At 38.0% G+C, this 17,939-nt stretch overlaps 1 protein-coding gene across 1 annotated transcript in view; it reads right to left on the minus strand.

Moving 5' to 3' along the window:
* Positions 1-17,939, minus strand: part of CNTNAP4 (contactin associated protein family member 4) — a 262,662-nt gene that overhangs the window by 73,138 nt on the left and 171,585 nt on the right. Inside the window, exons 5-8 of the mRNA XM_075725822.1 lie at positions 9,743-9,946; positions 9,388-9,572; positions 7,198-7,341; positions 4,466-4,727 (exon numbers count right to left, since the gene is read on the minus strand). Of these exons, the coding sequence (XP_075581937.1) occupies positions 4,466-4,727; positions 7,198-7,341; positions 9,388-9,572; positions 9,743-9,946 (795 nt within the window). The remainder of the gene's footprint in view (positions 1-4,465; positions 4,728-7,197; positions 7,342-9,387; positions 9,573-9,742; positions 9,947-17,939) is intronic.

The raw sequence follows: 17,939 nt of genomic DNA on the forward strand, positions 1-17,939 counted from the left end.
TTTGCTTGTGTGAAGTCACAGAGTGGTATGACATAAATGGTGGAAGCCAACAGACCGGTAACATTTCCCTTCCATCTGAAAATTATATTGTCTGGTGCTCTACTAGGAGTTTTAGAAATGCTTTACCAGAAACAAGTGAGGAAAAAATAGCAATTAAACTTTTAGTGCATAATAAGGTATGTATTAAGAAGATACCCATTTATTCTCATTAGTAGTACTGCTGTAATTTTAATATCTAAGTACTAAAAATAAGGTCTGTGGGAGGTCTTGCAGAACAATGACATCCAACCTTAGGAGCACATATATAAAAAGACAATATGTATAGCTTATTAGGAGATCAGTGAGAAACAAAAGAAAACTAGTTTGGAGAAAGTAATTTATAGATTAGTCTGAAGTAAAAGTACCAAATGCAATGATTGTTAACATCAGTTAATTAAAAGCTGCATAGAAATTAAAAGCTGCATAAAAAGACAGGGTCATATGAAGAAACTGAGTAATAAGATCTCAAACAGTTATACATGTTGTAATTCAATTTGGCCTCATCATTCAACACAAATTAACTTTGTTTTAATTTCTTTTTTTTTAATCTATGTTATTTCTTTGTGAATATTTGATGACCAGTTTGCAAAAGAGCCTACAAAAGAAATTAAGCAACCATTCTGTAAAAGAAGGATACGGCTTATTAGAACTTAATCACTTATGAATTAACACGCCATTCTCCTCATTTTCATACAGTTGAAGAAATGCTTAAAAAATTCATTATAATGAATTTAAGAACTGTGCACAAAGAAATACGCTCTGATTTAATTATGAAATATCGTGTGTGTGTGTGTGAAAGTCAGGTCTTAAGTCCTTGCCTGTAGGGGGAGCAAACCTGTCCAGCCATGCAGATTTGAATTGCTTCAGTGAGTGTAAAAGTAAACACTTCAAAAACTCAAGAAAAAGTTCCCCATATGGTTTTGTTAGATAACTTCTTCCTCAGAAGAGAATAAGATGTTTTTGCAGTAGTTTCTGTCTTCACAAAGACAAACACAATTCCTCCTCTTAAACTTTATGAAGAGTAAGCTTAACATAGCATGAGAACATTAAATTCTGTTTCAGCATAGAGTGTCAAGATTTATTTTGGGGTGTTTCAGCTAATATGTTATGTATTGTGTTGCAACTTTGAAAGTGAATAAATTGCTCTATGTGCAAGTCTATAGCTGTTAAAAATGCCACCACCTTCAGCTGGTCTGTTAAAACAACGCTGCATGGCAATCGTTTCTTTAACATACATCACCTAATTGAACTGCAACTGAAATAGCTCCTAAAAAGCCAAATTCATCACTGTTAACTACATACCACTGACATTCTTACTAAAGAATTGACATTTTCAAATGGTGAGCCTAGGGAAACCTCTTGTCATTAACATGGTACTCTTTGTGCATCAGTTATTTTAGATTATAACAAATACCAGGGCTGATCCTATTATCACCCACAGAAACAGGATGAAAGTATTTATATAAATTTCAACATTATCTGTGGTCATTATTGGCTTACAGTCTTTTCCTGAATTAAAAAGATCAACAGTTTAAAGTTTTACTTTTAATCATTATACACCCTGTAGAAACATAATGAGCTTCAGAGTGATGTTTAACTTTTTCTTTTTTCTTTTCCTTTTTTTTTTTCCTGTCAAAGGAATTTTCATTTTGTATCAGAAACTGAAGTAAGGAATCAATCTAAAAGAAACAGGGGCACAGAACTAAGATTTAGGAGACCTCATCTTCAAATCCTGTGGCCGTTTCTTTGTTCTGCTTGGCTCTGCTTTGCTCTCTTTGTCTGCCTTACACTGCCAAGCATGTGATTTGTGAATATTTTAGATAAGTGATTCTTATTTTGTGTTTGTACCAACTATAATATTTTTGTGACATTTTCTCCCTCTTTTACATAACTTTTTAAATTCTGTGGGGTCTGAAAGAGATTTGGGGACTTTGATTTTTATGATAATTATTTTATTATATATTTTTTATTTTTATTTCAGTAACTGCTTGGTTTACTTACTGTATTTGTTATTGCTCAAGACAAACTAGCACTAAACAGTGTCATTAAGCTCTCTATACTCTCTATATTGAAAACTCTCCTGAAAGATTCCTTTGGTTTGGTTCCTGTCACTACAATGAATATATGTTATACAAGATTAAATTCTTCACACACTCAAATCCTTCACTTGTTTTCTAATGCGGTTTTCCTACTTGTTATTCACCTGCTAAGTCAGTTTACACATTACTTTGCTGGAACTATCTTGGCTTCTTTTTGACTGATAATATTCCTGCTTTATTAATATGAAATATGAAATTTATGGTTGTGTACAGTTCAAAATGAGTCAACTACAGGATCAACTGATGTTTTGGATATCATCATTGTATTTTCTGCAGCCAAGTTACCCACTGCTTCTATGACATATTCCTTCAATTAGTAGTCTCTGGTCATCTTCTTTGTCTATACAGAAACCACTCCAATCCCAGCCTCATTTCCTCATCTTCACATATTCTTTGGAATCCCATTTATCTGCCTAATCTCTCTAGTCCTGCCTTTCTTGTGTGAGAACTCATTCTGGAACAACCTTTTTATACTTCTACAAGAAAGGGGCAAAGTTCAATTTGGTTACATAATTGATGAGAAACTCTGAGGCAGCTGTGGTGCATGGACTGTCAGAGCATAGCATACTACTGATGAAGTGCTGCTAGGTGAAGGTAGTGATGTTATCACACAGTGATGTTACTGCTTCTCACCATTCTTTAAAAGTCTTCAAAGATGGAGATGTTGTCAGTTCTGTCCTGCTTTCACATTTCATGAAAGAAGGAGATTCCTGGCTGGGCCAGCAGTCTTGGTGTTCTCACACCAAGTACTAACACCACTCAGAAAAACTGAGGAGCCTCTTCGTGAAAGAGGGAGTCCTCTTCCTCCCAAACTGAATGAAAGTGAAAGCTGGGAGCTGCTTCTCAAAATCCCAGCTGGATACGCTCTAACATGACTGTATCTTACTATATTTGCCTCATCCTTTTGTCCTTATATATTTGTTTACCAACAGGGAAATAGCTCAGAAGAAGACTAGATGTTATGTTTTCTGGAAATCTCAGCTCCACCCTGATGGTTGCCTAGCAGTGCACACTACCAAAAGTAGATGACTTACTGCTAATTCAGTGATTAACTACAAAAGTGACCCTTTAGCTCTCAATTATTCAGTCTCCTCAACTTCTCTATTTCTTTTTGTCTTTACTTGAAATCTTTTTTTTTTTTTTTTTTTTAAATGTAGACTCAAACTTGCCCCAGCTTTCTGGAACACAACCTGGCATTGGGTATCCACAGTCCAAATTTAATGGACAGTTCCGTAATTGAGACCTCCAGAAAATAACAAACATAATATTTATAATACTGTATAACTTTATAGAACAATTAGTTACTTCATGCCCTGTGAAGGCACTGACAAATGGTGACAAACATCTTAATGTCTTAGTTTGACAGAGTAAGAAATTAACTTGTTTACATTTCATAACTGAAAAAGTTGCCTAGATATCTCAAATTTCCCAGATTAAACATGAGTTTACATACCGTATGCATGTAAAGCTAAGGACTCAACTTTGCAGCCTATATTATTGAAGTAATTTCTACTCAATCAAGGGGAACAAAAGCTTAGATAAATGTTTGGGAGTGTACTGGTATCAGCTGGGATAGAGTTAATTTTCTTCCTAGTAGCTACCATAGTGCTGTGGTTTGGATTTAGGATGAGAAGAATGCTGATAACACGCTGATGTTTTAGTTGTTGCTAAGTACTGCTTATTCTAGTCAAGGACTTTTCAGCTTCCCATGCTCTGCCAGGTGCACAAAAAACTGGGAGGGGGCACAACCAGAATAGTTGATCCAAACTGACCAAAGGGCTATTCCATACCATATGACATCATGCTCAGTATATAAACCGGGGGGGGGCAGGTGGGGTGGGGTGGTGGATTTGGCCAGGGAGCAGCAATCGCTGCTTGGGAACTGTCTGGGTATCAGTCGGCGGGTGGTGGGCAAATGCATTGTGCATCACTTGCTTTGTACATTATTCTTATTATTATTATCATTATCATTATTGTATTGTTATTATTATCATTACTATTTTACTTTACTTCAATTATTAAACTGTTCTTATCTCAACCCAGGAGTTTTTCTCACTCTTACTCCTCCGATTCTCTCCCCCATCCCATTGGGGTAGAGGGAGTGAGCGAGCGGCTGCATGGTGCTTAGTTGCTGGCTGGGGCTAAACCACGACAGGGAGAAAAGAAAGTATTTAGAAACATTTGGGATTAAAGTTCACACAAGTAAAGCACAGTTACACACATACCAGTCATAAAATTCAGAATGTAGGTACTAATTTAAATGACTTTACATTAACTTATTTTTTTATGTGTAGGAACCTTGGGGTTTTTTTCTCCATTTCTTTTACCTGCAGTGATGTCATTCAGTGCTTTTCCTGGTTTATGAAGACTGACTTTAACTTTCCCATCACTCAGATATAAGAGGAAACCACCTGAAGCCTGGCGTAGTTTACTAGATAATAGAAGTCCTTCTTTGTTCCAGGTGCGAAACTGGAAATTGATGAATACTTCATCTTGCCCTGATGTGCCTGGTAGTGCCAGGTAACTACTGGAGCTCAGAAATGTAACAGGAACCACCTGTGGCTCTAAACATGAGAAGGACATGTTGCCCTAGAAAGAAATGAAACAAATATGGCATTAGGAACAGTCAAGGGAAAAATAGTCATGAGAACTTTTGTATGGAAACTACAGAGTTTCAAAACATTGTGCATAGAACCTAGTATTTGTAATACTTGAATGTGTTAGTCTAAAAATCAAGTATGAATACATAAGAACATCATCTGTTTGAGAAATATTTACCTAGTTGTTTGACGAGAGCAGACATATCTGCCTGAGCAAAGAGTGGCAAGGACCTTTGAGTGAATGAGCTAAGATCCTAAATTACATGGATGATTTAACGGTACTTCAGGAGCTAGGCAGTCCTGGTTTTTTTCTGTTTTGGCTCAGCCTCAGGAAGCATTAGGGACTTGACAAATTTCTGAACTTCAGATAAAATGCCACTGAATGCAAAGTTTGGTACAAATATTTATACAGGACTGAATGCTTGTATGCAGAAAAATGTTGAGCTTGGCTACTGATTGTTTAAGGTAGTGTTAAATATGAGAAAAAAAACATTTTACCAGACCAAGGAGCAGTCTTTCCAAATCAATGCAACTGGAGATGCACACTGACCCCAATATTTGTTTTCACAAATAGTCAGAGAAAATTCCACATATAAACTCTTGCTACTTACAAATGTGAAACACATACTTCATAAATCAGAAAGAAGCGTGTTTTCAAGCAGGACCATATGGACCAGATCATGAGTTGTATTTAGGCATCTAGCTTTATTTTGTGCCTGACTGCTTCTGAAATCACTGGTTCTTAGGTACCTAAACAAACTTGCAGATGAGTTGATTGACAAACTCTGAGCTTAACCTGCATCTCTGGTTGTACTGAGTGATATAGATAAGAAGACTGGAATGGGAATAACGCATTTTTTGCATCTAGTGTCAGAGTTGTTAATACTTTATGACTCCTAATAGTGATACAATATGTACTTTGATCTAATGACTTGCTGGCACTATTGAACTATAACTAATTTGTTCTGCACAGATGATTATTAAAAGATTAACCTCTTTAGAATTTAAAGTACATTTAACTTCTGTTCAGCACAAACAGCTTTTAAACTTTTTGAACACACATAAAACTTTGATCTCATAGTAAAAAGTTAAAAAATCAATTTAAGAAAGATACTCACTAAGCCCTGGCATGGCAAGAAACCAAAGTTTATCTGTTTTCACTTTCTTCAAGGAATATAGAAATAAATAAAAGCTCTGTCTTATGAATTCAGCTGTAGAGAAATGAATAGTCAACTGAACTGACCCATAGTGAAAAGGCAGTGATCAGATTAATAAACCTTTTTAAAAGCTAAAAACAGATTCACCCTCCACGTTATCTGGACAGCTGCCTGATACTGTATCTGACCAGCAAAGTGGCTATTTTAACAAGGATTCTGTGGTAACATAGATATTTTCTGGCATATTTACATTACAAAAGATCTCCTAAATACTTTTGAAAGTAGCACAACAGTTTAAATCATTTGAGATGAAGATGATGAAATTTCCTATAACAATAATTTCATAGTTCCCTGTTCACTAGCCCACACAGAGACTCCTGTAAGTGCCCTCTTCCCAACATCCATCAGTATTATGGACAGGATATTATATGGAGGTATAAGGTTAGTTAATTCTGGAATATTTCAGATGAGCTTCACATGAGAAGAGATGCCTGTCATCCATTTTTTTCTGGGACAGACAACCAAATTGCATTGTTCATATTCTGAACTGAAATCCAAATTAAAAGATTTGGAGCTTGAAAGCATTTCATAATTTGTTAATTATTTTGAACTGATTGTTTGTATCGTATCTTTACATTTCCTGCTGCTAAATAAATAAATACTGCAAATAGAGATGGCTCTTGTACTACTGGAAAAAAACCCAAAGGACTTAGTAAAATTTATAGAAAGCTTTCTGTAACAAGGAAGTTGTTTTACTATTGGAACTGTTTCTCTAATACAACTGTTGGCCATGCCACAATAAATGCATGAAGTCCACCAACCTGAACTACAGCTCTTCAGACAAAGGACGGTATAAATTGACAAACAAAACTTATCTAACAAAATTATAATGCTCTGGATAAAACAGAGTGGATCAGTGTCCTCAGCAACAGAAGGCTTTTAAAATGTACTCCTGATGTTCTTACTAGTCAAGCACAGAAGTCAAAGCCAGAGCTTCAATGACTTCAGCTACATCTTATTTTACTCACTGGCTTTTGTACATGCACAACAGTGAGATATCACACACATATAAATATCAGCTAAAAAGCTAAAGAATAAAATGCATCCTGCATTGTTTACAGGATGAGTCTGTACAGCAGCAAATATAAAATAACCCAATTAGGTGATCCCTTGATTTTTATTTCATTAAACAACATACATTTTACTAGGACTGTGTGTTAACAGGTTGCATATGAAAGTGGCTGTGGTCTTTTTCTTTTCTCTATTTTGCTTATTTGTTCTTTCTTAACTTGAACCTCTTACCACGAAGTAGATCTGAGATTTATGCCTCCTGGCCAGGTCAATAATGTTCACTCCATTATAATAAATATTTTCAAAACACCCATGAAAGTTCCTGCGTGACAATGTCCCTGATTTTCCAGGCACTGGGATCCCTCCAAAGCTGAGCTTAGAAAGAGAAGAGAAATCAATGATACTCTTAAGTAATTTTCTAAGGAAAGAAGTTGCCAATAGCGTAAGAGCAGAAGTCAAATATTGGCCAACAGTGAATCTGCTACTTCTTGGCTATTCCCTTGTATCACATCTATGTATTAAAAGAACAGGCTAACAAAAATTAAGCTGTATCAAGTCATACGTATGCAATAGAATATTCTGAAATGGTGGCTTTATTTTTTTTCTGAGAATGCCTCTTAACAGTTCCTTAGCATAGAGTCTTATCAGTTTTCAGGGTCCATTAGAGCTGCAAAACCAAGGAGAAGAAGGACAAGGCCCAATACATGCAAGACCATGCTGGACAGTGTGAAAAGGGAGAAGAGAATTCACTAACAACTTCTTTAGGAAATTTGAGCCTGATTTCTTCACTCTGTGTAAATCATAACAACTGTAATAGAGAACAAGAGTGCATCAAATTAAATTATTCTAGGGCAGAGTCAAAACAAATGAAAGCAGATATTTTTTCTCTCTCAAAATGCTCAGACTGTGCAGTTCCTTGATGTGATGCTGTAGGTTTACTGGGGTTCAGAAAAGGAGTGGAAGATTTAATAAAAATAAAAATCTATTGAGAGCTATTAAATTCAAGAATATCACTCTGTCTTAATAAGTCCCTGAGGCAGAAACTGTTAGAAAGCAGTAGATTATTTTAGAAAAGCACTGCCACAACGGTGACCTGAGTTATACTCTGGTCTATGTTTTCACTCTTGAGCACCATCAGAAACAAGATGCCAGTTTAAGTGAACTTTTGAACTAACCCATTTCAAAACTATTCTGGTTGACGTTGTAGAAAAGGCCAGTTTTCAAAACTATTCTGGTTGACGTTGTAGAAAAGGCCAGTTTAAACTATTTATCTTTTAATTTTGAAATTTCACTTAATATTTAAAATCATTTTATGAAAAACCCAAGATTAAATATATCACATTTCATTAAATTATTAAATTGAGAATTTTTTGTAGTCAGAAATGCAATTCTAAATACAGTAGTTCATACTTTTTGGAAGTTTTTAGGTTTTTTTCCAGCTTTTGCTTTCCTTTCTACCTTATATTGGTAACACATACTTCAAACTACAGTATATAGAAGACAGGAAAAATTAATTTGCAATCTTGGTTGATTTAGTAAAGTAAATCTCTTTGCCCATCAGTTAAAACTAACATTTGTTGTTCCCTTTTTTTTTCCGCCTTTTTTTTTTTTTTTTTTTTTTTTTTTTTTAAATTGGTACGGTCCTCCAAGCCCTGGCATTGTGGCTTAGATTCAGAAATTTTAAGCAGAATCATGACTTTAATCTTTTAAATGATATTTTTGAAATGGGATAATGCAGACATGGAACAGCATGAAATCTCACTCTAAACTGCTTAAAAACTTGAATGAGTAGAATAAGGTAATTTATATCTGCGGGTTCCAGACACTCTGCTCTATCACTCATTGTCTCATCCAACAAACAGGACAGGGACAAACATAAACCTGCCAGTCATTACATTACAACTGTGAAATAGTGGTATTTCTAACCATAGGTGGGAAACTATCACAGCAAATTATATCTACTGCTTTTCATGAATCTACCATTTGTGTAAGCAAGATTTTTTCACAGTACATTATCCAGATTTAACAGGAATTTAAGTTTTAATCTAAACATTTCTAAAATGTTTTTATGTTGATCTATTGTAATTTTCATCAAGCCATAAAATAATATCTTTGAGCTGGGGCTCATTCCTTATGTTTACATACTGTTTACCACATTTGCAGCACTACTGAAACAAAGATATTCAAATAATGAATTCCGAGATGAAAAAAATGGTTTTTTGAACATTTTGACTTGTAAGGCTAGTGCAATATTACTAATCTAAGAACATCTCTTCTTCATTGATGCATTACTGTAGAAGACAGAAAAACCGTAAAGTCTTAAACACTACAAACTTCCTTAAGTTTTGCGTCCTTTGCTTGTTTCACTGCATTTACATAACAAACTTAATAAATGTAATAAAGGAAAGGTAATTTTCACACCTCATAATCAAGGTCCAAATAATTGTATTCTCCTTTTGTATGAAAATGATGAGTGTGTTTATCCACTGTAAAGTTTACTTGATTGTTAAAGTGCTCAATGAGAACAGAATGCCATTGCTGATCATCCAAAAGGCTGCCCAGTGTAATATTAATTTGGGCATTAGAAGAATGAGTTTTAGTATCACCTTGAAAGAAGAAAAATAAAAACTATTAATTCCATATAAAAATATAATTATTCAAATACATACTGCTAGTTTATCATACTCTATACATTAAAACCCACTTAAATTAGAAGAAGTTTTAGTCAAACAATACCTAATAACTATATTAGATTTTATGAGCATGTAGCTGTTACCTAAATTAATGAGTAGGGACAGCTTCCCTTTAATTAATTCCAGGGTGATGTGGTCTCCATTGTGTCCTTCTCTGTGGAGGAGAATTCCATCACTTTGCATTGTCTTAAACTTCAGAGAAATCACATCTTTCAGTGTAGTCATGAGTTTTTGATTAAATGTGTAAATTAGACAACTTTTCCCATCAAAGCCAACCACCTCGGACCCTAGAAGTAAAGAAATGAAAGATAACGTATAATGCTATGTCTAAAAAAACAAGTTGTGTGTTACTTCAATATGATATGAAGTCTCACCAATAACATCCCTAGATTCACCTGTGCCCAGTAAAGTGTAGCTTATTTCTGTTATTCCTGTTCTTCCCCAAATGTTAAGACTGTCCTGTTTTAATGATGATGTTATCACTAGATAATAAAGCAAGGTGAGCAGAAGAGATCTGGCTTCTGTTCCAGTCTAGCACTAATCCCACATGCTGAAAGGTCTTCCTTGCCTTGGAGCCATGAAGTACTTTGACCATTTCTGTTCTTACTGTATTCTTAGGGCAAAAATCTCTATTGATTTACCTGCAATTAATTCCAATTAACAAAATAAAGAAGGGGAAAATCATGTCCATTACATTTAACTGATTTTCAGGGCCTTCAGGCAGGCTGTAGATTTAAGCCACTATTAAAATCAATCTGGATATCTGTACAGTACTTCAAAATAATATAATGGCATATTATTCAAGGAGAGAAACAAAAATATTCTAAAATGAAAACCTGTCAGCTGTGAGTAGGGCCTGGTTCTCTTCATAAAATGTTTTTTTACTGGCATCATAAACAAATTACAACTTTAATTAAGCTGAATTACAGTTTTAGTACCGGTATACAGGACTTTGTATCATCATTTTTCCAGTATGGGCACCACAGAATCACAGAATGGTTAAGGTTAACATGCACCTCTGGAGATCATCCAGTCTAATTTCCCCACTCAAGGTAGGGTCAGCTCCAGCAGTTTTCATAGGGTTCTGCCCAGTCAGGGTTTGAGTATTTCCACGGATAGAGACTATACCTTTCTGGGCAACCCATGCCAGTATTCAACCATCCTCACAGTAAAAAACTGTATTTCAGTTCGTGCCCATTGCCTCTTGTCACTGGACACCATTGAAAAGATCCTGTCTCCATCTTCTTTACACCATCCCATCAAGTATTAATACACATGGGTAAGATTCCCGCTGAGCCTACTACTCTCCAGTCCCAGCTTTCTCAACCTCTACTCATACGGCAGATGCTCCAGTGCCTTAATCACATTTGTGGCTTTTTGCTGGATTCGCTCCTATATGTCTATGCCTTTCTTGTGGTAGGGATCCCAGAACTGAACCCAGCAATTCTGACATGTCTCATTACCACAGTTGAGTAGAGGGGAAGGATAACCTTCCTCAACACGCTGGCAAGACTCTTACTAAAACAGCCCAGGATGTTTTGGCCTTCTGTGTTGCAAGGGCGTGTTACCAGCTCATGGGCAACCTTCATGTCTTTTTCTTCAAAGCCACAGTCAGCCCTCTGTGTGTACTAGTAAACCCTTTTTGGGCTTATTCCTCCACAGGTGCAAGACCTTGCTCTTCCTTTTGTCGAACAGCGTGAGATTCCTGTCAGCCCATTTCTCCAGCCTGTCTGGATCCTTCTAAATGGCATCATAGAATAGAATCTAAGAATCATAGAATCGTTTAGGTTGGAAAAGACCTTTAAGATCATCCAGTCCAACCATTAACCTACACTACCAAGTCCACACTAAGCCAATCAAGGGTAGACTAGACTAAACCATGTCCCAAAGTGCCACACCTACCCATTTTTTGAACACTTCCAGGGATGGTGACTCCATCAAAGCTTTCTGGTTTGTCAATCAGTCCTCCAAATTTTTATTGGCTGCAAATTTGCTGAACGTACACTCTACCTCATCATCCAGGTCATTACTGAAGATGTTAAACAGCACTGAAACCAGTATCAACCCATGGGATACTCCACAAGTGAATAGACTCAGCTTGACTTTGTGCCACTGATCACAACTCCCTCAGCCAGGCAGTTCAGTCTGTTTTCAGTCCACTTCATTGTCCACCTAAATAGCTTGTACTTAGCAGTTGTCTGTGAGGATATTATGGAAGACAGCATCAAAAATCTTGCTAAACTCAAGATAACTAACACCAAATGCTCCCTTTCACTCACCAAGCCGGTTATATCACTGTAGAAGGCTATTAGTTTGGTCAGACATGATTTCCCCTTCATGCTGATTCCAATTATCTTCTCATTCTTCATGTGTTTGGAAATGGTTTCTAGAATTATTTGCTCCTTCACCTCTCCAGGGATTGAAATGAGGCTGATGAGTTTGTAGATCCTCAGGTATTCCTTCCTGCATTTGTTGAAGATAGGAGTGACATTTGCTCTCTCCCAGTCTTCAGGAACCTCTCCCAGTTGCCACTACCTTTCAAAGATAAACAAATGTGGCTTCAGAATGACTGTGGCCAGTCCCCTCAGCACTCTCAGGTGCATCTCCATAGGTCCATGGACTTACATATGTCCAACTTGTTCAAATGTTACATAGCCTGACCCTCTTCTCCTGAGGGTCTCCCTTGCTCTAGTCTTTCCTGGTGGCCTAAGAGAACTGAGATTCTTGAAAGCAAGTCTTGCCAGAGAAGACCAAGGTGAAGAGGCCATTGAGTACCTTGGCCTTATCCAAGTCTTTTGCCCCCAGGTCCCCCACCCCACTCAGCAGTGAGTCCATATTTTTCCTAGTCTTCCTTTTGCTTCTGATATACCTGTGGAAGCCCTTCTTGTTGTCTTCCATGACCTTTATCAGTTTCAAATCCACGGTGGTTTGGCTTTCCTAACCACATCCCTGCATGCTCAGTGTTTCTGTATTCCTCCTGGGCCATCTGAGCTTGCTTCCACCTCTTGTACCCTTCTTGTATTTCTGAGCTCAGTTAGGAGGTCCTTGCTCATCCATGCAGACATCCTGCTACTTTTGCATGATTTCCTGCTTGTCAGGATAGACCTTTCTTGAGCTTGGAGGAAAAGATCCTTGCAAATCAACCAGCTATCCTGGATCCCTCTTGTCTTCGGAATCATCTCCCATGTCACTCTTACAATCAGGTTCCTAAGCATGAAAAAGCTTACTCTCCTGAAGGCCAGGGCTGTGATCCTGCTATTTCCTTTGTTTTCTTCTCTCAGGATTTTGAACATTGCCGTCTCATGGTTGTTGCAGTTAAGGCTGCCCCAGCTTTCATATCCACCATCAGTTCTTCCTTGTTTGTAAGTATGAGGTCCAGTAGAGTGTGTCATCTTGTCAGCTCCTTGATCACCTGTTTTGGGAAGCTATCATCAAAGAATTCCAGAAAATTCCTGGATTGCTTATGCCTTGCTATGTTGTCCCACTGGCAGATAACAGGGTGATTAAAGTCCACAGTAAGGACCAAGGCCTGTGAACCTAAGGCTTCTTTCAGTTGTCTGAAGAAGGCCTCATCCATTTCTCCCATATCAGGCAGTCTGTAGCAGACATCCACCACAATGCCACCACCTTTGGTCTGTCCTCTAATCCTAATCTATAAACTCTGAGTTGTCTCATCATCTCTCCCCAGGCAGACCTCCATGCACCCTTGTTGCTTGCTCACATAAATGTTAACTGCCTTTCCTCATTGTCCTGGCTAGTCCTTTCTAAACAGCCTGTATCCATCTATGGCACCAATCTGGTTGTGTGAGATATTCCACTATGTCTCTATGGTTGTGATGAGATCGTAGTCTTTCAAATGCATAAAGACCTCAATTTCTTCTGTGTGTTCCACAAGTTGTGTGCATTAGCACACAGGCACTTCAGAAAGGCATCCACTTGTGTTGATTTCTCAGAAAAAGCGTTAGAACTTCCCCCATCATTCTGCCCTCACAGCAGCACTTCCCTATTTGTGTGTTTGCACTTGAGATTGTCAAGTGCTTGAATGTCATCCCTGGTTTGTTGTTTCTATGGTCTCATCCACACTGACCGGAAGCCTTTGTTTCTCAAACCAGCCCATCGATTCCTTGATTTTGGGCCATCATCTCTCTCCCTCATCATTCCTAGTTTAGAGCTCTCCTTCAGGTTGGCCAGCCTGTTGGAAAAGTTGCTTTTGCCCAACATGGTCAAATGGATTCTGTCTCTTCCTAGAAAATTTTGATCCTCAAAGAGTGTCCTAAGGTTGTTAAATCTGAATAATTGCTGCTGACACCAGCTGTGCAACTGGTTGTTGATCCAAAGGATCCACCTAGTCCTCCTCAAGCACTTCTCTCTTGACAGCAGGAACAAGGAAAATACCACCTGAGATCCTATGCCCTTGCTCCATGCCCTTTGCCCTTAGAGAGATGTCATGCTTGATTAACACCAGGTGTCCCTTGGCAGTCCTGTTAGTACCCACATCGAAAAGCACCAGAGGGGGATAGTCAGAAGGCTGGACAAGCCTCAACAGTCTCTCCAAAATGTCCTAGAACCAGGTCCCTAGCAAGCAGCAAATCTCCCTAGAAATCAAGTTACACAGGCAGATACAGGAACCTCTAAAACCTGTAATGGGGAGAGTTGAGGACACACCTCAAGGGTCATCATAGCATAGAATGTTACAATAGATCAGGTTGGAGGGGACTTTTTAAAGATCACCTAGTTCCCTGCCATGGGCAGAGACATCTTTCACTAGATTAGGTTGCTCAAAGACCCATAGAACATGACTGTGAACACTTCCAGGGATGGGGAATCCCCAACTTCTCAGGGCAACCTGGTCCAGTGTCTCATAACCCTCATCATTTAAAAAAAAAAAAAAAAAGAAAAAACCCAAACTTTTTCCTTATGTCTAATCTAAATCTACCCTCTTTCAGTTTAAAACCATTACTGTCCTGTCACTACAGGCCCTGGAAAAAACTCTCCCTCCATCTTTATTATAAGCCCCCTTTAAGTATTGAAAGGCCACAATCAGGTCTCCCCAGAGACGAACAACCCTAACTCTCTCAGCCTTTCTTCATAGGAGTTGTTCCAACCTTCTGGTCACTTCTGTGGCCCTCCTCTGGATGTACTCTGGCAGGTCCATGTCTTTCTTGTGCTGGGGACCCCAGAGCCTGATGCAGTACTCCAGGTGGGGTCTCATGAGAGTCGAGTAGAGGGGGAGAATCACCTCCCTTGACCTGCCTGATTCTGTACTATAATAGACAAAATAATAAACTCCTAAGTTTTACAAATGAAGAAAACAGTAATACTGAGGAATTTTCATTATTACATTATGAATGTATGCTTTCTGACTTACATTCATACTTCTCATGAAATGTGCTAAAAGGTACGTCCAGTGTTACAGCTCCATGACAGTGCTGTAGTCAAATCTATTTTCTATTTATGACAGTGTTATACCTAAGTTCTCTCAAGGTCATATATTTTCACTTTACTTGGGGGAAAAAAAAGAAAGGCAAGGCAAGGCAAGGCAGGGCAGGGCAGGGCAGGGCAGGGCAGGGCAGGGAAGGGCAGGGAAGGGAAGGGCAGGGAAGGGCAGGGCAGGGCAGGGCAGGGCAGGACAAGTAAGGGAAGGGCAGGGAAGGGCAGGGAAGGGCAGGGAAGGGCAGGGCAGGGAAGGGCAGGGCAGGGCAGGGCAGGGCAGGGCAGGGCAGGGAAGGGAAGGGCAGGGCAGGGCAGGGAAGGGCAGGGCAGGGAAGGGCAGGGAAGGGCAGGGCAGGGCAGGGCAGGGCAGGGCAGGGCAGGGCAGGGCAGGGCAGGGCAGGGCAGGGCAGGGAAGGGCAGGGCAGGGCAGGGAAGGGCAGGGAAGGGAAGGGAAGGGAAGGGAAGGGAAGGGAAGGGAAGGGAAGGGAAGGGAAGGGAAGGGAAGGGAAGGGAAGGGAAGGGAAGGGAAGGGAAGGGAAGGGAAGGGAAGGGAAGGGAAGGGAAGGGAAGAAGAACCAACTGATTTTATCCCAATAATATAGAATAATATCTATCAAAATCAGTACAGATTGAACAAGGCACACACAAAGGAACTGATAACACTATAAAAAGCTCATAGAGTATTCACAGTTCATAAGTAAAGAAGAAAAAGGTAATTACCCTTGAAAGATACATTTGTGAAATAAATGAAGATGTAAAGGACACTCAATAAAATATGAAGATATTTTTCAACTGACTGGTTAACTTCTTGCAAGTCAATGGAAACCCATTATGTATTTACTAACTGTATTTAATTTCACTAAAAATATTTCTCCACATTGTCAGCATGGAAATGAACTCAGTTCAAATTAACTATAGTGCTTAAAGTCAGTCATTTATATTCCATTTTCAAAAACTTGTCAAATGAATGCAGCTATGTTTTTAAATATAGTTTCTTGATTTTCTTCACATCTTGATAATGTACTTCTTACTTATGAGGAATTCATTTACCAAATGTACAATGAATAAACGTGACATTCTACCCAAAAATGAATCGTAGGCTGACTATTTTATTTCATCATGTCATTGAATGAATGTGGACAGTAAAAGTATTAATCAATGTTAAATTTAAATACTGAATGTGAAGTTTAATAGCTTCAGTAAAAACTTCAATAATAGAACTTGTACATTGTTACGTATCTACCAAACCAGCTAACTAGATATATTCTTAGTAGGTACTGATAATGGCAAGATTTTTTTATTGGGAACTTATTCTTGGTAGTAGTTATCAAGAGTATAAACAACATTTAGCACTGCTCTCCAAAATCCTTTTCACTATTCTGCAGCACTAGCTCCTAAGCAGCAAAATCTATTCTGTACAAATTTGGAAAATAAACAAAATCAAACTTCCCCACCACCACCATGCATGAATGAAGATTGTGAAAGTGCTGCAGATGTTAATCAAAATTCTTATAACATTTTTCACACGTGTTTTGTCTTCACCATCTGTGCATTACCACTAGAAAGAAATTGAAAGAGTTGTGAGAGATAAAGCTTGGGCCTCCTACAGAGTAACCAGGATACAAAGAATGAGCCCAAATACCCAGGGTGCCATAACATTTTCCTCTTTCATATTTACCAACTACTCTCAGCTTCTAATAGTCCCTGGACTTGAACATCAGTCTCCATGGGTTTTCTCTACCTTACTGTTATAAATAAGGAAAGTAAAAAAGGTTGATTTACTTTGTGAACACTCATCTTTTGTTTTCACAATTTACAATGTGTTTTTCTCAAATTAATGTAATCTAAATCCTTAGTATACTGTGAAAATACCTTTGGAAGTGATGAATGCCTCTGAGAAACTGGAAATTCTGGAAGCCTCCCCACAGACTGTAGGATAAAGAGCTCTCGTCATCCTGAGCAAAAGTCTTAGTTGCAATGTCTTTGTTTGAAAAATTATTTGATTTTTGTTGATCTTTAAATTAATTGAAATTAATGCTAATGCTCTATAAGGAAAACACTTAAAGAAATGCAAATTGTTCAGCATTTTTTATTGTCTTTAGATATCCTTAGTCCTGACCAACTGCACTGAAATGAGAAATCTGCTTTCTGGCCCTTTCCCATTCTGAGGAAAGCAGGTATGATAATGTTCACAGTGTTCAGTGAAGTTAGGTAAATCAGGACTTGGGTATTACTTTCAACAAAGACTTTTTGGGGGAAAAAAATAGTGGCACATTAAAATTGTTCATAATCAACCACATTTTAAATGAACTTTTTTACAACCACATTCACATCAAGCCCTTGAAAGCACATTATCCCAGTTATGAAGAAGATGAGAAGTCCTTTCTTTGACTGATGTAACTGTAATACAGATTTTACATATTCCAGCCAGGAAGGGAGTGTTCAAAAAACCTCAAAATATTTAACAATGTCCTCTAGTCCTCTAGGACTCTGGAAGAGGGTTTGCATATCACAGTATCTGCAGTGCTTGTTGTTAGGCACTGCATCTAATGATGTTTTAACGTACAGCAAGCATTTAGTTCCTAGTTACCTTTCTCCTACAATTTTATACAATTTTCATTGCACGTGTAAACCCATCTTCCTGTCTGTCATATGAAAAAGCCTTTTTTTTTTCTTCTGTTTTTAGCCTACTGGTTTTCAGAGGATGGAATGAGAGTGTTGTAATGAAGTAAAAAAGAATAAGCCAAAAAGACTTATAATTTTCCTTTTTTAGTGCCAGGGAATAGCTTAACCTGAACTCTGTTTTACATGGCTTAATTGTCACAGTCTGACATTTCAGGAACAAGA

This window comes from Pelecanus crispus, chromosome Z, assembly GCF_030463565.1.
Source record: "Pelecanus crispus isolate bPelCri1 chromosome Z, bPelCri1.pri, whole genome shotgun sequence".
NCBI classification, from domain to species: Eukaryota; Metazoa; Chordata; class Aves; order Pelecaniformes; family Pelecanidae; genus Pelecanus; species Pelecanus crispus.